General features: G+C 40.5%; 1 protein-coding gene across 1 annotated transcript; it reads right to left on the bottom strand.

Annotated features, from left to right (window-relative positions):
- Positions 1-238: 238 nt before the first annotated feature.
- On the bottom strand, positions 239-5660 carry LOC139692465 (uncharacterized). The gene is made up of 3 exons (XM_071590681.1): positions 5004-5660; positions 1049-1138; positions 239-298 (listed from the first exon to the last, which is right to left on the bottom strand). The coding sequence occupies exons 1-3, from the start codon at positions 5658-5660 to the stop codon at positions 239-241; spliced, it is 807 nt and encodes a 268-aa protein (XP_071446782.1).
- Between the last annotated feature and the right edge of the window lie 13340 nt (positions 5661-19000).

Genomic DNA, 19000 nt, shown 5'->3' with positions numbered 1-19000 from the left:
GAACAAATAGAGCCTTTCTGTCTAATCTCATCTTGTACATTTTTGACAAATTGAAACACGATTTTTGCAAGATAAGAAATGGATAATGTATGCGATCCGTTAAATATTACACTGAATGAAATGTGGTTTGAATATCGATGATACCATTTGGAATTGATGCGGCTCACGTGGGGAATGAGGTGTATTTTCGCTACTTTGAACTCTCTTGGGTGTTATTTGTAGTTGGTGCGGCACTCCATCACGTGGTCCTCTGAAACTGGATGAGCACCACAACATGGGAGACGACTGTGGCCGTAACCTGAAAAAAAGAGTTTTGTTTCAATGGGGAACAATACGAATTTTCACGAAATAATCACGAGTTGCTTTTTTTCCCAAATTTCAATTTGAATCGAATTTAACTTTTCGTGAATTTGAATAGGAAAAACATTTTAACTAACCTAAACTCTATAGGAAACATATCCAAATATTTCGAGAAGTACAAGCTCAATAATTATACTGTTCGATCGGAAGTCACCACTCCCTCACCCTTCCAAATAATCTATTGATATATTTCTTGCAAGCAAGTTAAGCTTTGTTCGTGTTGAGAATCGTAAGAATATTCGATTGTCAAGAAAGCATGGCCAACTTATTACAGGAATGTACGAGTAAAATGATAGATCAAATTTTATTTCAGTCCCGTGAATGAAAGTGGGATTTCCGCACCTCTGCATAGCTAAATATAATAACCGGAGATTGTACCTAATCTTTGGTTTTGGATTTTCCTCATGAATAAAGCATCCTGTTTGCGGTCACCTCATTCCGGACATTAACGGCATTTTTATGATATATTATATAATTTGAAAACGGAATGAAATTGAATGAGATACGCACAGAAATGTGTTACACATCTTGAAATTGATCGCAGTAGTTATTACTCCATTAGCTTTAAGAAGAATCAATGCTTATGATATATTGCCTGTAATTGAGTAGGTCAATATGAGTAATTAATATCATGATTGCATGCGATGAATACGATACCCGAATCTTCCCCTTATTTTTCGCCAATTACCGATGTCATCAAGCTTAGGTCCAATGGGAAGAATCCTTTGGCAGTGAATCTAATTTTGTCGTTGGCCAAGTGGTTGGAGAAAGTGAAGAGCTGTAAGAAATAAAACCCTTGTAAACATTGCAAATTCCACTGAACACAGCGGTCGTCTGTGCTATTACCACTAGTACCACCTACCTCCTTTCTTAAGCAGGGTTCCCGAACATTCAATAGTACTTCAGAGATAACAACTCCGGTGAATTCAGCCTGAAAAATATTATAATATCATTTTTCCTAAAAAAATAATGATGAGAAACTATCCTACTTCCCCAACACGATTTTACATATAACGTACATACAGCTACAGGTCTGGAGTGATTTGCAAAGAAAATATTCTTTAATCATGTGAATAATGGCTATATAATATTATTATGTAAACCAAACTTTCCATCCGTCCTCAATTATTTAGACTTCATTTTTCAATTGGTAATGGAGATCTTAATTACCTAATCCACATTTAAGAGCTTCATAATTCCAAAGAAAATTTCAGAGTTTAAGAGGACGCCTCGATAGCTTAAGTGGCTAAAGCACTCGACCAGATATTGAGGGATCTGGGTTCGAATCCCAGTCAAGGCGAATGATTTTTACAATCTAAAATTGTTGCATTGAGCTTCATAATTCTTAAAGGAAAGAGTAATTTTGCTTTCAGTTGACTGAATTAACCTTAGTTTTTCAGAGATGATTCATTGCTTCGGCTGTAAATTGATAACGCGGAAGAAGAGTGGTGGTTTCAGCTTAATCCGGTACCGGGATCTTAGTGGTCAACGTCTTGGGGAAACGAGGAAACTAAATCCAACTTTTAGATACGATGGAATTTGCTACCGTCCTACCTTTTTTGGTGCTTAAGTGTCAAGTAAAATGGCATCTATTTAAACATTTCATCTAACGGTTATAGAATAGAAAAAACGATAGTCACATAATTAGGATAGATTTGTGGAAACATCACTCTTTTCGGAACCTAAGTTGGATAAATCACCTCTCACTGGCCTAAAATACTTACGTTTCCGCTATCTCTCGCTTGATGTTTTCCAAATTCCCCGTCCTCAGCATTATTCTTAAATTTCCAAATTCCTATTTTTACAGTGGCGTTTCTCTTGTCTTCTTTCCTGCTGCTATCCGATCAGCAATGCAAGGGTTCTTGAAATTACGACCTAGGAGGTCTAACTCTACGGCCGAGCACGGCACTCGGTCCCGTACTTGCCAGGACTCTTATTCATAATTGCTTCCATCATAAGTTAAATGGCTAAATGTATGATGTGGTTTCCCGTTGCCTTTCTCAATGGTGCTTTTAACGTGACTCACTGGCCGCCCCACTGGAGTCAGACGCCTTTGCAGCCGCCTCACTGAGGAACAGACACTGCGCGGACCACCTTCGTATGGCTCCTATCCTTCGACCTATCTGGCATGGGTGACCTACGAGGGATAAATATCACTGCACTCGCCAGCACAAAAATAAAATGTGGCGAGAAATATGGTGGACAGAACAGTGTGAGAACATGTGGAGATAACGTACAAAGATTGGAAATTACGCGCTTTACCGAGAAGTGAAAGAACTCTCAATATTTAAAAAAGTAAAATCTACGGCACTAAGCCAAAAAAAAAGGAAAAAGCAGCAATATGATATCGTGCGATCCGAAACTAATTACACAGAGAACATAGGTACCAAATCGAAAACAGCTAGCCAAAATTCAAATGTTTGACCTTCTAATCAGCGACCTAGATTATTTCACTTGTACTCTAAAAAACATGAAGAATGTGATGGTACTTTAAAGACTGTAAATTCTTCCCAAAAATGAGTACATACACTCAAAGTCGACTTAAATAGCATGTTAACTGCCTCGTACATTTCTTGCTTGATTTTGCCTACATTTTTTTTCAATTCACAGAGTTTATCAGTTAATTAATTGGATTGAACTTACATGTAACCTGTTAGCTGACATATTTGTTTTAAAATCCCTTTTTACCGTGAAAGGTTTTTTACGCCACTGTAAAAGTAAAAAAAGGAGGGGAAAACTGAGATTGGCGTGGTGATTTACGGAGAAAGTGAATCCCTCGCCAGTGATCAGTCGCACATTCAAAATAGTAAGACGTTCACATTCACACAGGTTGGGGGGTTATTTTTCGAATAGGTTTACAAGGAAATAAATGCTAATACCAGGGACCGTATTCGGGAACTTATAAATACACATGCAGTCACACTGGCTAGCCTAAAGCGGTTTACGGAGAAATTTTTCCCTCGCTAGGGAGCGGGTCGGGGCTACCTTAACCACTTTAAGTGCTAACTAGGAAGAGATATGAATGTGAATGCTGTAGTTAATATTTTTTTAAATGGATCCAAAACGCTCGCCGCATACTCAATGTGAGGCCTTACTAAAAAAAATCGCACGTTTCCTTCACTTTTTCGTCGATACACCTACCGACTATACATTTGACGAATGCCATATGATATTGCTGTTTGGGCTTCTCGTCTCATTTCCTCAATCCTCCTCCAATAAGTTATAATATTTTACTAGCCTGTCCACATATTCCCCACATATGTTTTAACCAGATCATAAGGAAGGGTACTTCCCAGGTATTTACTCGAGTGTATACGTTCCATTTCGGTATTCCTGGCGCAGTTAGCATTCGGGAGGGAGCTATTCCGAAAATAGATCACCTAAACACTTTTTTAAGTTTAATTTTAATTAAAATTTCAATAGCATTAATGTCATCTCCGAAAGCTACTCCTCAGCACTAAGGATCTCTGTATACCACTGCGTTGCCGGCAAATAAGCGTATGCTACCATTAACCACGGCGCTAATGTCATTAACGTAAAAACTGAATAGAATAGATCCGATGACACTGGCCTGGTGAGCACCTGATATGACTTCTACTGCATTAGGGCTAACACCACTTATGGACTACCCTTTGTGCGCGACGATTCAACAACTGTTTACTCAATCCCAGGTTATTTCAATCTATGCCATGGCTTTTAGCTTTGTGAGTAGATTACTATGAAACACGGACAAAAGCTATTTTAAAGTCTGGCAAAGCAACATCTACTGCATCATCACGTATTTTCTCCTGGACCCTAAACATTATGAACAAAAAGCGCAAGTTGTCTCTCACAGTATATACCCTTTCGGAAACTGTGCTGGTTTTCCAGCAATAACTCTTGACTATCATTATCAAACTACAATTATATGTACGAGGCCTCGTACCTTGCATGATATGGATGGTAGGGAAATAGGTCTGTAATTGCTAGGCTCCTCGCTGTCTCCGCTTTTAAGTATAGCTGTTATATTAGCCGTTTTCCATTCACTTGGAACCCTGCGTTCTATTAGGGGCTTTTTTAATATAATTTCTTGAGACGGCGCAATTTCCGATGCATGTTCCTTTAATATAGTATAAGAGTTGCTATTTGAACGGGCCCGGAGGACTTGTTTGGGTCAGTGTTTCAAGCAAACGTTCTATTCCATTGTATGAAATTTCAATTTCGGGCATCGGTTTGTGGAAATTAACTGTCAAGGGCCCGGCCCGCTGGCTCCGGTGGCGGCGGCCCGACCCCGGTGGGCGGGCAGGCGTCCCCGCCTGCCAACCCAGAAGTACCGGGTTAGATTCCCGCCTTCATGGATTTTTCTCCTTCTAGGGCTTCGGTGTGATTACTTCTATTGTTATATCATTGTTAAAAGTCCGATGTAAATGCCAAAGTTCTGTTTACGGATTAATATGAAATAAATAAATAAGCTATTGGTGACGTCATACATCGGATGTGAACCAACATTTAGTACACGTAATCAAGTGTGTCTCAAAGTGAGAGGTCTATGTGTATATTTATTTCGGGGAACATATCTCCGAGCCCCAAAGATTGCATGGGAACAGTGAAAACCAAATACAGAAGGAGGTCCAAGCAAGAAAATAGCGTGCACATTTCTCAACCTCTCGAATCACACCGTCGGATGCCACCAAAAGCAACGTCAGGGCTACGACGTACGGCGCGGACCATACGAGCACGACCATGACCTCGTACCAGAACCTCCTCTCCGTCAACGCTTCGGGTCCGGCGACGGTCAGGAAGAAAAATATGTGAGCCGACAGCTGCACCAAATTGGACGCCGTTTGTAGGAGGACGAATCCACCGTACATGTCGTTGATGTCGCCGGAGAGGCGGCGGAGATCGTGGCACAGCCTGCACATCGATCTCGCGTACTCCCGGCACCCGAGTGATGCCCTCGTGGACGAGAGGTCGGTACGCTCGACGGCGGCCCACCTCTCGCCGAGAGCACCCAGACGAGTCCTGCGGAAACCGCTCGACGTCAAGCAGAGCCTCCAGAGGGATTCGTTGGTCAGTCTTAGCCTGTTCCCAATGGTCGAGAGGAGCGTGCGGAACTGTGAGTCCATCGATAGCGTCGCCCATACGGAAACGCAGAGCGCGACGGTCATCTGGGTGTCGAGCAACCTCCCGTCTGGGCTGTACTCTTCCATGAGGAAGATGCCAGTGAAGCATGCGGCCAAGGCAGCCAAATGCAACCACGAGTTGACCCTCTCCGAGGCGAGGCTCGCGTGAGCCCTTGTACCGAACTCTTTGACGTCCATTGCGTGTATGGTCAGAAGGATGGAGTGGAAGGTCCGGCGATGTTTCAAAGAGAAGAATACGGCGGCAATACCGAGCCAAATAGCAAGAAAAAACCACGAGAGGGCCAAGAGCATGTTGAAATTCGATTGGAAATCGGTCCTCGCAATGATCCAATGTGGGAAGATGAAGATTGCATAGTACGAATTGTATATGATGACGATTAAGCTGCAGCTCATGTACAGAAAAGAATTTGAATATATTGGGGCGTTATTGAACGGAAAAACACCCAATATTCGGCTGACCAGAGCAAGAGGCTGAATAGCCCAAAATATGCCCCTTGTTCCCGTCATGGGCGCAACAGGAGACCCGAACAGACGAGTGGGAAATGTGAGATTAATTGGGAGCAATGGAGTTTACGCTCCAATTATGCGACGGGGATAACAACATGTGGACGTTATCGTTTAATCGTCGAAATACAAACCTTTTGTACGAGAAAGTGAGCAAAAATTGATCGATAATGAGTCAGAGATCAAGATAAGAGTGTGACAGCACGTCCACCCAGTTAATGGGGCTATCATTTAAATATTAGGGTGCTGGTGTTTCATTTCCTTACTTAATTTGTTCTTGTCTTACAGGCATAATTGGACACAAATGGTAATGCATCAGGGATAAATTGGATAAGACCAGCTTGAGCTGTGTAAAAAGGAAGCTAGGGACATAGGGGAAGACTTTTGCGAAACGAAAAAAACTCGGGATATACAACATAACAATATCAATGTGGAAAATAACGAATATATAATTTCAGCGTCTTTGAAATTTTCTCGTAATCACTGGCCAAGGTTTATGTTTCATGAAACCCGACCACGGGAAATGTAACATGAAATATGTTTAAAACACTGTATTGCTACATCTTCCCTGAGTAAGTGCTAATCGTAAGCATTAACTTTAGAGGCTGTCCTTCAATTGAATAAAACCCTTGGTGGTGGAGGGATGTGACCATTACTTTGAGATCCAAGGATTTAGTGAGAGGGGATTACGGATAGATATTACGCGAGATTTATTAAAATGCATTTTTGCAGCCATCGGTATGAAGGAAGCATTGAAGTTATTCTTCATCAACAAATATCGTAAGAGATTTTGCGAATGCTCACTAGTGAAACTAACAATTCCGAATTATTTAAGCACCCATCAATCTTTTGAAAGCGTGGAAATGTTTGGATAGTTTCAGTGGGTGTAATATTTTTACCATTTAAATAAAATAAAAGTCTTTTTAGGCACTGTACTTTTTCAGTACACGTACGCGATCATCATCTGTTGATGTGAAACACGCGGTCGTCAAACCTGAAGGCGCTTTTCGTTTTTTTTAGAAAAAAAGAAATGTGTCTGTCTAACATTATTTATAACGCCGATAATTACATTAGAGAGGGGGGAGCTCATATCTCAACCCCTCCCCAGTTTTTAAGCTACCTCGTGGGTTTAAAGGAAGGGTTATTGGGTCATATAAGTAATTTTTGTGATATTGGTGTTTGCTGAAATTCGGTATGATTTTATATCCTCTTAGGGCAACTTACCGTGCGCAATGACTACTTACCTATTTCAATTATTCTTTTGTTATAGGTAGTCTACGGTTAAGGTAGGTTTACCTGGACACAACTACTACATAAATATCTTGTTTCTCCTAACAAATCACTACCCGAAATTCTACGAATAAGCCCTTCGTCAATTCCGAATTCATCCTTCCTCTCTTCATTCCGTCCAAGATTCCTATCCTATTCCTGCTCCGTCATCGTTTGCCTAACTTTATCCCCTCTATCACAGTCTTCAACATCCCACTGCCGATCAATATACTTTGCATCCTTTTTTCTGTCTCTTTAGGATTTCTACCGGTAGTCCCCTCTCCTCCACCGCTATACCAGCACTTCCTTGTTTGTTTTCCTTTCTGTCCATTTCACCTTCTCCATCCTTCTCCACACCCACATTTCAACAGCCTCAAATCTACACCTTTCATCCTGCCTTAACGGCCATGTTTCCGCGCCGTACATAAACACGCTCAATATCTAAGTTTTAATAAGCCTTTTCTTAATATCCTTACTCAACATCCCTGTCATCAACTCCCTCCTCCTTGTGAAAGCCTCTTTGCCTAGTTCAATTCTTCTCCTTACGTCCCTGCTACTTTGACCGTTTTGATCCAAAACACTTTCGAGATACGTAAACTGTTCTACCTGCTCTAGTTTCTGCCCTCCTATTTTAATATCAACCTTAGCCTTTTTCTTCCTAGAAAATCACATAGCCTTTGTTTTATTAATATTGATTCTCTTCCCATACCTGTCGCACTGAATTTCCAATTCACTCAGCAATGCTTGCAGCCCCTTGGCTGACTGAAAAACTAAAGCTTGGTCAGCAGCACACCTAACTGATTTTACGAATTCCCCGCCCACTTTCATTCTTACCTCCAGTTCTTCTCATGCCTCTTTAATCATTTCCTCTACATACTGGTTGAACAGCAACGGTGATAATGGGCAACCCTGCCTTACACCTCTTCCTAACACTGCCCAACCGGACTCCCCGTTCCCCACTCCCACCTGAGCAGTCTGAGGCATGTACAGGTTGCGGATTAGCCTCCTTTCCCTCCAATCCATTCCTATTTTCTGCAGAATACTCATTAGTTTTTCCCAATTCACTCTATCAAACGCTTTTTCGAAATCTACAAAACATGCAAATGCGTCCTGATTGGTTTATATATTCCTCTCGATTAATAATCTCATTACTGCAATGGCATCGCGCGTACCTCTCCCCTTCCTAAACCCGAACTGATCATCCCCTACGTAATCATTTGCCCTACTCTCTACCCTTTTGTTAATAATCCTGAGAACCACTTAAGCTGCGTGCGGAATCAAGCTTATTGTTCTGTAGTCCGCACATGATATAGCATTTACCTTTTTTGGAATAGGAACTAACACTGATTTCACAAAGTCTTTCCGTCAGATTCCTTTCTCATGCTACGAAGTAGCCTATAGCAACTCTTCCTCCGGTTTTTTTCTAAACCATTGCGTAGTTCCGTAGGAATATGGTTTGCCTTATTTTATTTCATTTCGCTTGATGCATTTTCCATCTCATCGTGAAGTATGTCCGGACCTAAGCGATCTTCGTCCACGTTTTATTCTCTCTTTTAAATAAATCTTCATAAATGAACCCCGACCTTTTTATATCCATGCTGTAAGTTAATCCTGTCCTTCGTCAGTTAAGTTTTTAAATGGAGGATCATCGACAATTTAACGACTATCTCAATATTTTAAAATAATAATTTTCGTCTCGATTAGCAATACATTTATGGATAAATGATGAAGTCGTTCCTTTCAAAACAATTTCTTCAAAGTTCACTTGACAATTCATCTCAGAAAACCTGATTTCAATATTCATAGGAAAACATATATTTTTCAGATCATGTGGATAAGTAAATACGAGAAGTCAATTGAAGATTGAAAATCCCCGAGCAATCAACCCCCCCCCCCCCATTCCGCAGATGCAATGTTTTTCGGAAAACTTACTAGTAGCAACTTCGTCAGCGGAATACTAAAAATACGTATGCAGGCATACTTGAAAGCGAGATAGAGGCAGAATTAAGAGAAATGAAAATTAGTAAATTTTGGGAATGGATTATATCGTTGAAAAAACGCCCAAGGGTATTGGAAAACATGGAAGACAACATTTTTACGAAGTCAGTCTTAGCATACTTGAGGAATGATGTTGGGGAGACGAATTAATTCGAGCATTATAAATTCCCAAGAAAGGAAAATACAGTCGTTAAGAATGTGAGATAATCATATTGATTCCTCACACATCTTAATGTCAGTATTAAGAGTCATAAAAACAGGAGTGGAGAGTAGTATTGTGTGACTTGATGTAATTAGTCTTGAAATTTTTGGGCAAATCCTTATAATGAAGTATGCGTTCTCTTGCACGTTATTTTATGGCAATGCATGTAATTATCTAGACCAAATTGGAAATGGGTGAATAATCATGAGTGACCAAATCGGTTTTAGTTCACTATCACGATAGTTCATTCACTCACAGGTGTAAGAATCGCAATTATTTGTACATTCCCGAGAGGTTGCCTAGAAGTGGACAGATGTCTTTCCTAATTCAGCGAGAAGTTTAATACGCCCTCTGCATGACTTTTATACGTCCGAAATGCACGTAGACGGGAAACTGGAACCCCTGGACATCCATCTGCCGCAGATCTCCGATAAATTCTTCGAGAAAGCGGCGATCCCGCCGCCTTCTCGAAGAATTCACGGAACATTGCCGAAATCAAGTCTGACCGTCATAAGCGCCCCACAGCTACTAATTTGGACACCGCCGAAGCCCTACCAGCGAAGAAGAGGTCAAGACTACTCTGAGCGGGGAGGAATAAGACCGTCTTGACAACGCAGAAGAATTCTCCCCGCCTCAGTATCCTTGGCGGCTGGAAAGGCGAAAGGCCGCGGTCACGCAATGGACCAAGGCTAAACACTACAGCTGAGGGAGATAGGGATAAATAATTTTTCTTTGTCTTCTTTTTCTTGACAATAAAGCGTATCGCCTCTAATTGGTTGGTCACTTTCCTGTGACCTTTTAGCGCAGTAAATGAGCAAACAGCAATAATTTTAATTTAACTGTACTGACGAAACTCAAACTCTTGACCTATCCGATTATCTGTGTATATTTTATTCCACTGAAACATCTGAGCTACGATCAGATTATTTGCGCTTTTTACCTGCCCTAGCGTAACAGAATGTGCTGGAGTATAAAGAGAAAATAGGTCATGAAAATTTACCTCGCCGAATTCATTCTTTAAAGGACAATAAACTGATTGCAATCACTCCGATTCATCAGAGGTGAGCTGAGGCGGTTGACGTGCGCTTTAAAATTCCGTTCTCGGTCACTTCCAGATCGATTCGATTCACGCATATCACTTCGATCGCTGTCTTAGAATTCTGACAAATAAGCCGGGAAAAGCTTTCCCGAAGCGTTACAAGCTATTTCGTAAGAGGGACGTGAATTTGACTCTTTTGACTATCGTCGGCATTGTGACCCTCAAAGATTGCATATATGTACGAATAATACAACGTTCCAAAGGACAATTTTTAAAAATGATGGCTTAATAATTCAGTTTCTCTACTGGAATCCTGTCGAAACGTATTTGTAATTTCGAGAATGATAGCTGCTTCCGCATACTCGTATCTTAATTTTTTGAAAATGTGGAGGAAAAACGTGCAAAGAATTTTTATCAAAACGAAAGCGACAGTTCTTTTGAAAAGATGTTACGAAGTAGGGAATTTTTGTGCCTGAGAAATCATCTTCTCACTTTCTACTTGAGATACTCCATTGAATGTTTTCGGCTGCCCACTGTACGACGTTATGCGATACAATTATGCATGTCCACATCTTACACCGAGGATCCAATCAAATAATGAACGCCGAGTAGCGATAATTTTGAGCTAAAATAATAGAATACTTATTATGGAATCCGTTTAGTGGGGCGATGAGGCCCTTGCTGAGTCTTGGAAGAATAGTATCTGTCGTTTCCCTTCCGATGTACTCATAGGTAATTATTATCAAGAACAAAATCTTATAAACGATCGTTTCGACTACACGCGCCACTTTGCTGGGTTCCCTCAAGGGGAGTTCATCTTGTATGGATGGTACCCATCGCGATCTTCGCTTTGACACTAGAATTCAACGCCTGACCTTCACCATAAACGCCTTTTTCAAGTGTCTTCGAGATCATCTCTCACAGCTGTCCTCATTGTGAAGTGGTGACGAGTTAATCAGTGTCAATATGGAATTGATACGACGCGCGAGTTTCTGGCAGGCGGCGTAGAGTATTGAAGCACTAGGGAGCTATTTTAAAGAATTTTAGTAATTTGTGCATTAATCTGCAATATTTTTTTCCCGGATTTATGGTACTTATTTTTGGGACTGACCCTGTAAGGTGGAGATCAGGAAGGGAAGAGGGAAGTGGCTGAGAAATTGCTGTTGGCCAACAACTGCCATTACTAATCGAAGAGTGTATGTGAGATTCGTGGAATAGACCGGAAAGAGATATGAAAAGATGGTGGAATATATTAAGTAATTTACATATGCAGATTGTCAAACTTCCGAGAGTCAATCAGAAATAAATTCATGTTTCTCGTAATTAATTGCAAGATTAATATGAGAGTTTTTGGGAAAACATTTAAACTTTGTAAACGAAAAGAAAAGATTAGGAAATGATCAAGAATTAGGAAGATTTTAAAAAGCAAAGGATGATTAAAAACAATCAAGACAGAATACTTCATAAATTTGAACAAAACCAAGGGCATTCGAAGAATAAATTGAGATGGAGGAACATACATGTATTCACATAGAGGAGTAAATGGCAGAGACTAGGGATGAGACAAAAGTTTTACGTAAACTTAGACATGGAGCGAATTATGAGAGTTTCGAAAGGAAGGACAATGGCCGTGGATTAGAGAGTTTTGAGATACTAGTATTTTGTTGATGTTAGTGTTAAAAGGGTTGAGTAACTACATGGACGTAGAAGAAGGCAGGCGAAGAAGTGTATGGCATGGTAAGGGATGAGAATACGTTGTTTGTATGCGATTTGAAGGCGTCTCCAATAACTTATTGAACGCGTCAGAACTGCTGAGTGATGGAATGTCCACTCCCATGGTAGACGGTTGAATGATAGGTAAGATAGGTTAGACTATATGGATGGAAAAAATGGCCCTTTGAGCATACATGAAAGGCAGTAAGAAGCAAGTGAAGCTGAAAAACAATTGGTGTAATACAAAATATATTTATCCCATAATTGTGATCTCAATTGATTGAAAAGCCCTTTGTTCATCAAAAGACTACGGCATTGCCTAATATTTTTTCAGGGTTTACCTCAAACCCATCTCTAATGGGTACGCTACCTATGATTAGACTGAAGAAAGTCCTCCAAAACTACTTAACTTGGGAGATTATATGCACTTCAATGCTACCTAACCGTTGGGCCATCTCTAAATCGAATTGAATTTCGTACATAAAATCGATCGCTATTTGACAGCCTTCATGGAAGAGCTCTGATGTGGCGTTCTGAAAATTATATGCCATTTGGTAAAAGCAGACAGTAAATTGCTTCAGTCAGCGAAGAGAAAAGAACCACATTTCGAAGAGAGGTTAGTCAAAAATTATTACATGATTATTTAGTTATGAATAATAGATCAGTTTATATGTTTGTGAAGCCATCGACATTGAGTAAAGGGATTAAACGATTTTCTGACTTCGAGAATAATAACGATAGATTCATCCCATTGATGTTAGTCTATAAAACATTACGGAGAGGAAAGCCAAAAATTATAACTATTGCCAGTTAACGAGTGTCCCAGTTTATTATCTAAGCATTAGAATGAGTGAAATGTGATTCGGCTAAGAATATTTTCCTCGCTTTGTCAATAGCTTATGACGTCCTCCATAGGGTATATTTGGATTTTATTCCGTATATTAGAAAGCTAAAACACAATATTTTAACTTCAGCAGGCTGCAGAAGCATCCTGCAGCTTATGGAATGAAAGAATTAATAGGAATCATCTTAATGTTCGGATATATTTTATAGCGTCCACATATACTCCCAATCAGTATGGACGAGGATAGACTCAAACGATAAACGGTGAACCCATTCATGACAAGCTATCGTTATTGCCTAGGAATATTTGCTTTTCAGAGTACAAGTATATCAATAATAATGTTATCGCTATGGCATATACTATATTTCAACTTTTTTATTGGCACATTGACGCAGTGTGTCAATGATAATATCAACTAGTTCTTGACAATGGTTTACTCTTCTTTAAGAGAATAATATGTTTTGTCAAATCTCTTTTCTGTGCATCAAGTTCACGGTCGTCTTCATCTAGCAACGTAAAACTTAGATATTCGGATCCCCATAAGTGAATCTGGTTGGTGAACGGTAAACAGTGGTACACTGCGCGTTCCTGGTTCATCTCTGTGAATAGATGGCTACAGAAATGGAAAAAGACGTAATCTGGGCGTTGAAGCCCTTATTGGACCTTAGCAGAATACTATGTGTCCCTTTCATTCCGAAGAACTTAGAATTTATGAGTAAGAAGGGTAAATTGCTCGTTTTGATCCAACGCACCATCTTCTTCTTGATTTACGTCGCCGCGAACGCAGTTTTTTTTTGTACCGGTGATTTTTATTTTTCATCCATGGTATCCACCGTGAGCCTCATCATGACGATCAGCTTCAACAACCTGGCCTTCTTAGTTGCAACCAACGTGATCGCCTATCGCCAGCAAAGACTTCAAAATCTACTCTCACGACTCTCCACCTTGGTAGGTGGTAAAATTTTAACCAGTGTACTGGACAGCCATTTGGATGCGATGCGACGCGCCAGCTGCCTGCAGTTGTCTTTCACCCTCATCTTTGCCGTGGTGAATACATTAATATTCATTGTCAATAATGGGGGAGGCATCCTGGAAACGCTTATATTTTGCTATGGGACTTTGGTCATCAAGATCGTGACTGCTTTGCATGTCTCCGCCCTCCATATCCTCCTGAAGAGTTACACGAGTTTCAACAAGGTACTGGCACGCAGCGTTCCCGAGTCACAAGATGTGGAAGGCTCGACCTCGGTGTGTCGGAGGAAGCTCCCATTCGCTGAGGAAAGTGATGTTCCGGCATCCGGTGGCAGCGGCATCACGGTCACACGTCTCGCTCACCTCAACCTTCAACTCTTTTCTGTTGCGAAGGACTTAAACGAGTTCTTCGGATGCATCACACTCTTCTATTTCGCTTCAGTGCTCGTCGATTGCGGCTTCCGGATCTTCATCATCACGAGCTATGGAATTTTGAGAAAACTTTATTCCACAGAAATTCGCGTGGTAATCATATATTTGCTGTCTTTTACAGTCCCTTACTCAGTTGACTTCTTTGTCATCGTGAAACTCTGCCAAATGATTAAAGACGAGGTATGTTTAGATGAAAGGAATTGAACGACTTTAATGCTATTTTTATTATTTAACTAGAAGGTCTTCTTTGTAGCTCTTTATTTTTCACTGACTTTATCAAGGTATGGTACTTTATCAGGGTATTCACTGGACTTGTCGGAACGATATTAACTAAGAAAATTATTGAACTCAAAACATTTATTTCCAAGGTGCCGGAGTACCTTATGCAGCCACTTAGTTGTTTTACATATGAACTGTTGTGGACTATAAACGCGTTAATAATTTATGACATTAGTCACGAAAACTTTGATGCTTTAATGGCTTTTCACTGGATTGCCATGCGTGTTCTTATATTGTTCCATTTCATTTCATGGCGCTTGGACAAATATCGGTAAAGTCTGCGAAAGTCTCGATGCACCTTGCTCGAAAAATACTACATAATAAAAATAGAACTTTACAAAGAGAGGTTAGTATCGCCTTTTGTTAATTTTGCAGTCTATTTATCTTCAAAACTTTGCCAACCATATTTATTCTCCAACGCTTCGTTTTCTACACAGCTTAAATTATTTGGCATGCAGCTGCTACACACCAATATCAAGTTCACTGCTGGAGGATTTTTTTCTTTGGAGAACAGATTATATGTTTCGGTAAGTTGAATAGTTACTTTACATGGTAAATATGCTGTATTTTTTACATTCCTTCAATGGATTTTTTTTCTCTCAGGCCCTTGCCGTGGTTTTCACTAACCTAGTGATACAGTTGCAATTCCAGCAATCTGAGGAAGAGTAAACTTTTCTTACAATATTCTGGCTAAAAACGATTCCTGAACGAATTGTTCTCTCATATCAGAGGATAGTGATGTTTGCCATGGGAAATTTTCAGGTGCAATAACCCATCCGTAATGATGGAGAGCATTAGCCTGTTTGGAAGAGACTGAAAAAGTGCGTAAAGAAAAATAAAACATTAAACCTGCTGAAAATGTTCGTTTGCAAGCCGTTGTCATTTATTATGTTGCATGTTAGCCCGCCCTTTTTAAAGAGATTCCTTATTTGTGTTATTAGTGTAGTCAGTGGAGTGGCTACTAACAGTATAACAATTGTAATGTGTGTTGTGTGTATCGGGCGTTGTACATACGATGTCTTGTCGCCCCCTTCCATGAGCCCTTTAAGAAGATCACGGGGTGCCATGTGTTCGTGGAAGTATTGAATTAGATTTACAAGTAGTATGACTGGTGACCTAACACACCTTCCCAGCGATGGCTTGCGGGGTAGTGTGTGGATATAGATGAAATGCACAAAGATTTCTGATGATATCAATACACGAACGCATGTTACATATCAGCTGTGTCCAATAACTCTCTAGCCAAAATAAATGCATCTTTGGAAGTTATTTAATTATTTAATAAAAATGAGTAAATTAAAAAAAATGTGGTGTCGGCAAAATGTTTTGAGCTAGATAAGTAGGACAAAAAAGACAACCTTAATAGAGCAATGAAACTGAAATTACATATTCGTGCTGAATAAAATATCAACAATCTTCAAAGCTGTTGCGGCGATGGTCCTGATAGGCCGCGGATACTCTCGCATAAAACGTACGTAAGCAATTCACTCAAGCCGAAAGGCAGAAAACGTTTTCCTCTGGTACTTGGTTCGTTAATTGAAGGACACAGAAACAGAAAGTCCGTGCTGAAATAGTATGCTGTTCGGCGTGTGAAGCCGGCACCTGGGGTGGAGAGATTAAAAGGTGAAACATACAGGGTCGCACCCAAAAGTGGTAGGACTGATTTTTTTACAAGAATTTTATTGACGATATACTTACATCGACTTAATAATCTTCAAAGTATGCTCCTTGAGATGCTACACACTTAGTATAACGTTGCTCCCATTCCCCGTACGCCCGCTGGAAATTTTCTTTGGGGATGTCGTTGATGACCCTCGTCGAATCCTCTTGTACGGCCTTTATCGAGTCAAAACGTCGTCCCTTGAGCTGTCTTTTCATCGGGGGAAGAAGAAGAGGTCCGGTGGTGCCAGATCGGGAGAATAGGGCGGGTGCGGCAACGTGGCAACGACGTATTTGGCCAGGAGCTGTCTGACGACGAGCGCGCCATGGCACGGAGCGTTGTCATGATGAAGCACCCTGCAGTTTGCGATGGCCGGTCGGACTCTTTTCAGGACTCCTGTAATATCAAACTTTTTATTTGATACGTATCTCCAAGCGCGTGCGCGAGGAAATGAAATGGAAAGAAAGGTCCAGCAAATTTTACGAGGCGGGAAACATGCAGTGCCACGCCATCGAAGAGCAAATTAAGCAGGTGTGCAAAAATCTCTTCTTAAAAGAACTTGATACGCTCTTTTTCTGCGCGCATTCATTCGTTCTTCCAATTGCAAGACAATTTATTTCCGGTTGAAAACTTTGTTTATCAGTTGCTTTGTACATGGTTTCCCTTTTAATTTTTAATGATACGTGACATAACTAGCAGGTCAGCATATGGAATTCACAATTGATATCGATATTTTCATACGAATATTATTTCAATATAATGTAATAATCCCGATCAAGGCGAATGAGTTTGACACTCTGCAATTGTTGCATGGTAATGAATATGATTCAATTAGGCAAGGCGTTCTCAGTCAGGAAATGCAAGGCCATGGGCATACGTAGATAGATAGATAGACAGAGGTCTTTATTTGGACGAAATTGAGACCAAATGGTCCCTTCTTCCATTTTTTTCCATTTTGTGCATATGCTTGTAAGGTAATGCTGAGGAATGAATAATTTTTTTGTTGTTAGAAAAAAAATAGAAAATGAAGAGAATTGCGCAAATGGGAATAAAAATAATACATTGTGTACATAATATATACATTAATGTGCCAGCATAGAGAAATTATCGGAACTCCTAACCTGAAAGTGGAAATTCACCCTCCGTATAGTTAATATTAAAACCAAGTCAAACTACTTGACGCTGGTGACAAATGGGTGATCGAAATTCAGTCTTAATATTCTTTATAAATTACGCCAAAATCACAAAATATGTACCTCCTTTCCTAGCAAGAGGCCATGTAGTTTTATTGATTGTATTGGCGACAGTTTAAAAGTTATTAACTAAATGTAATCAGTTTAAGCTACGAGACTGGTGGCATGCCTCGAGTCAATGGCTTCCCACGCTGCTGATTCGGGCCAATTCTCAATAATTGACAGTATTTTTCATTCATAGACCGGTCTTCGGCCTTCGATCGAAATACACAAGTACATTATCGTCAGTTTAGGAATTACAAATCCTTAATAGCACTTGCTATCTTTATTTATACTCTGTTTCCTCATAAACTGAAATTCATCTTATGGATTTTTATGATGATTAGTCACTTTTCTGCGGATGAAAGTGAGCTTAAGAAGAATCTCAATGCCACGCTCCATCATTTCGAACGTCCAGTCGGTGTGAGGGAAAACAAATGTCCACGAAAATTGACAAATAGGAAACACATTCAATGCGATGTCCCCATCAACTAAGACGCAGGCAATGATGACGCGATTATGCTTAAGCCTTTCTTTCGCCTCCCTATTCCTACTCTTCCCTGAATAAACCTGATTACCCCGTTAGTCCGGAAAAAATCCTCTCATTACAACCCTTTTACTACTTCAGCAATAGTTGTATGCCGTGCACAAGAGAGTGATTTGAGGGAAAAGACACTGCCTTCGCCCTCGCTTAGAACCTGACTGAATTATGCCCATTATTATATTTACCTGCTCACCGATATCCCGATGCTTCCAAAATTGCGCAATTTCAAAGCGATGTCAAACACCTCTGCTGCTGCCTTTGCCGGTGGAGAGAAGACTCTTTCACCCTAGTCCTCGTCGATCTCTGCCGTCGCTTGACCGACTGACGGCAACTTTCTGAAAGTTCTTGGTCTGAATGACGACTCATAGCCATGACTCTTTAAATCTGTAAGAGAACGGGGCAGGGCAAGTGGGTGTGTAATATGGCGAGGACTGGAGCGGTGAGAATGGCCCGCGGAGTTTGAAATTCTCGACTGAGGGAGCCCGAGAGCCGTCGGATGTAATGTATAATCCATCTTTGCCACCATTTGTCACATTCTACGTGACCCGCAAGTTTCGTGCGGGATGGTATTTCAAGAGGAAACCCTAATGGTAGGATCGGTGGGGCTGCGTCTCCACATTCGTGGGACTCAGGATTAGTTTCCCCGAAGGATTTTTGGAATATATTTGTCTCTATCAAAAGTTAATTTCATCCCCATGAGCTACGGAAATGACGAGCAACTGCCCAGTGACAATTCGAGATTTATTGCAAAATCAATGCCAATGGCTGATTTAAATTAGGCGAGTCGGCCAAGCCGTTTAAATTTATTAGTTTGAACCTTCGCTCCTAT

Source organism: Hetaerina americana, unplaced genomic scaffold (genome assembly GCF_022747635.1).
Source record: "Hetaerina americana unplaced genomic scaffold, ioHetAmer1.1.p SCAF_4, whole genome shotgun sequence".
In the NCBI taxonomy this organism is placed as follows: domain Eukaryota; kingdom Metazoa; phylum Arthropoda; class Insecta; order Odonata; family Calopterygidae; genus Hetaerina; species Hetaerina americana.
The sequence above is the reverse complement of the archived record's forward strand: the minus strand, read 5'-3'. Positions and strand labels throughout refer to the sequence as shown.

Bases quoted from the DNA above. Each gene is read 5' to 3' on its own strand.
- LOC139692465 (XM_071590681.1), bottom strand. From the start codon at position 5,660: ATGGACGTCAAAGAGTTCGGTACAAGGGCTCACGCGAGCCTCGCCTCG. The intron at 1,139-5,003 runs GTTGAGAAATGT...TATTTCTTACAG, and splicing joins CCGACGGTGTGATTCGAGAG to CTCTTCACTTTCTCCAACCA. The intron at 299-1,048 runs GTAATTGGCGAA...TCTTTTTTTCAG, and splicing joins ACCTAAGCTTGATGACATCG to GTTACGGCCACAGTCGTCTC.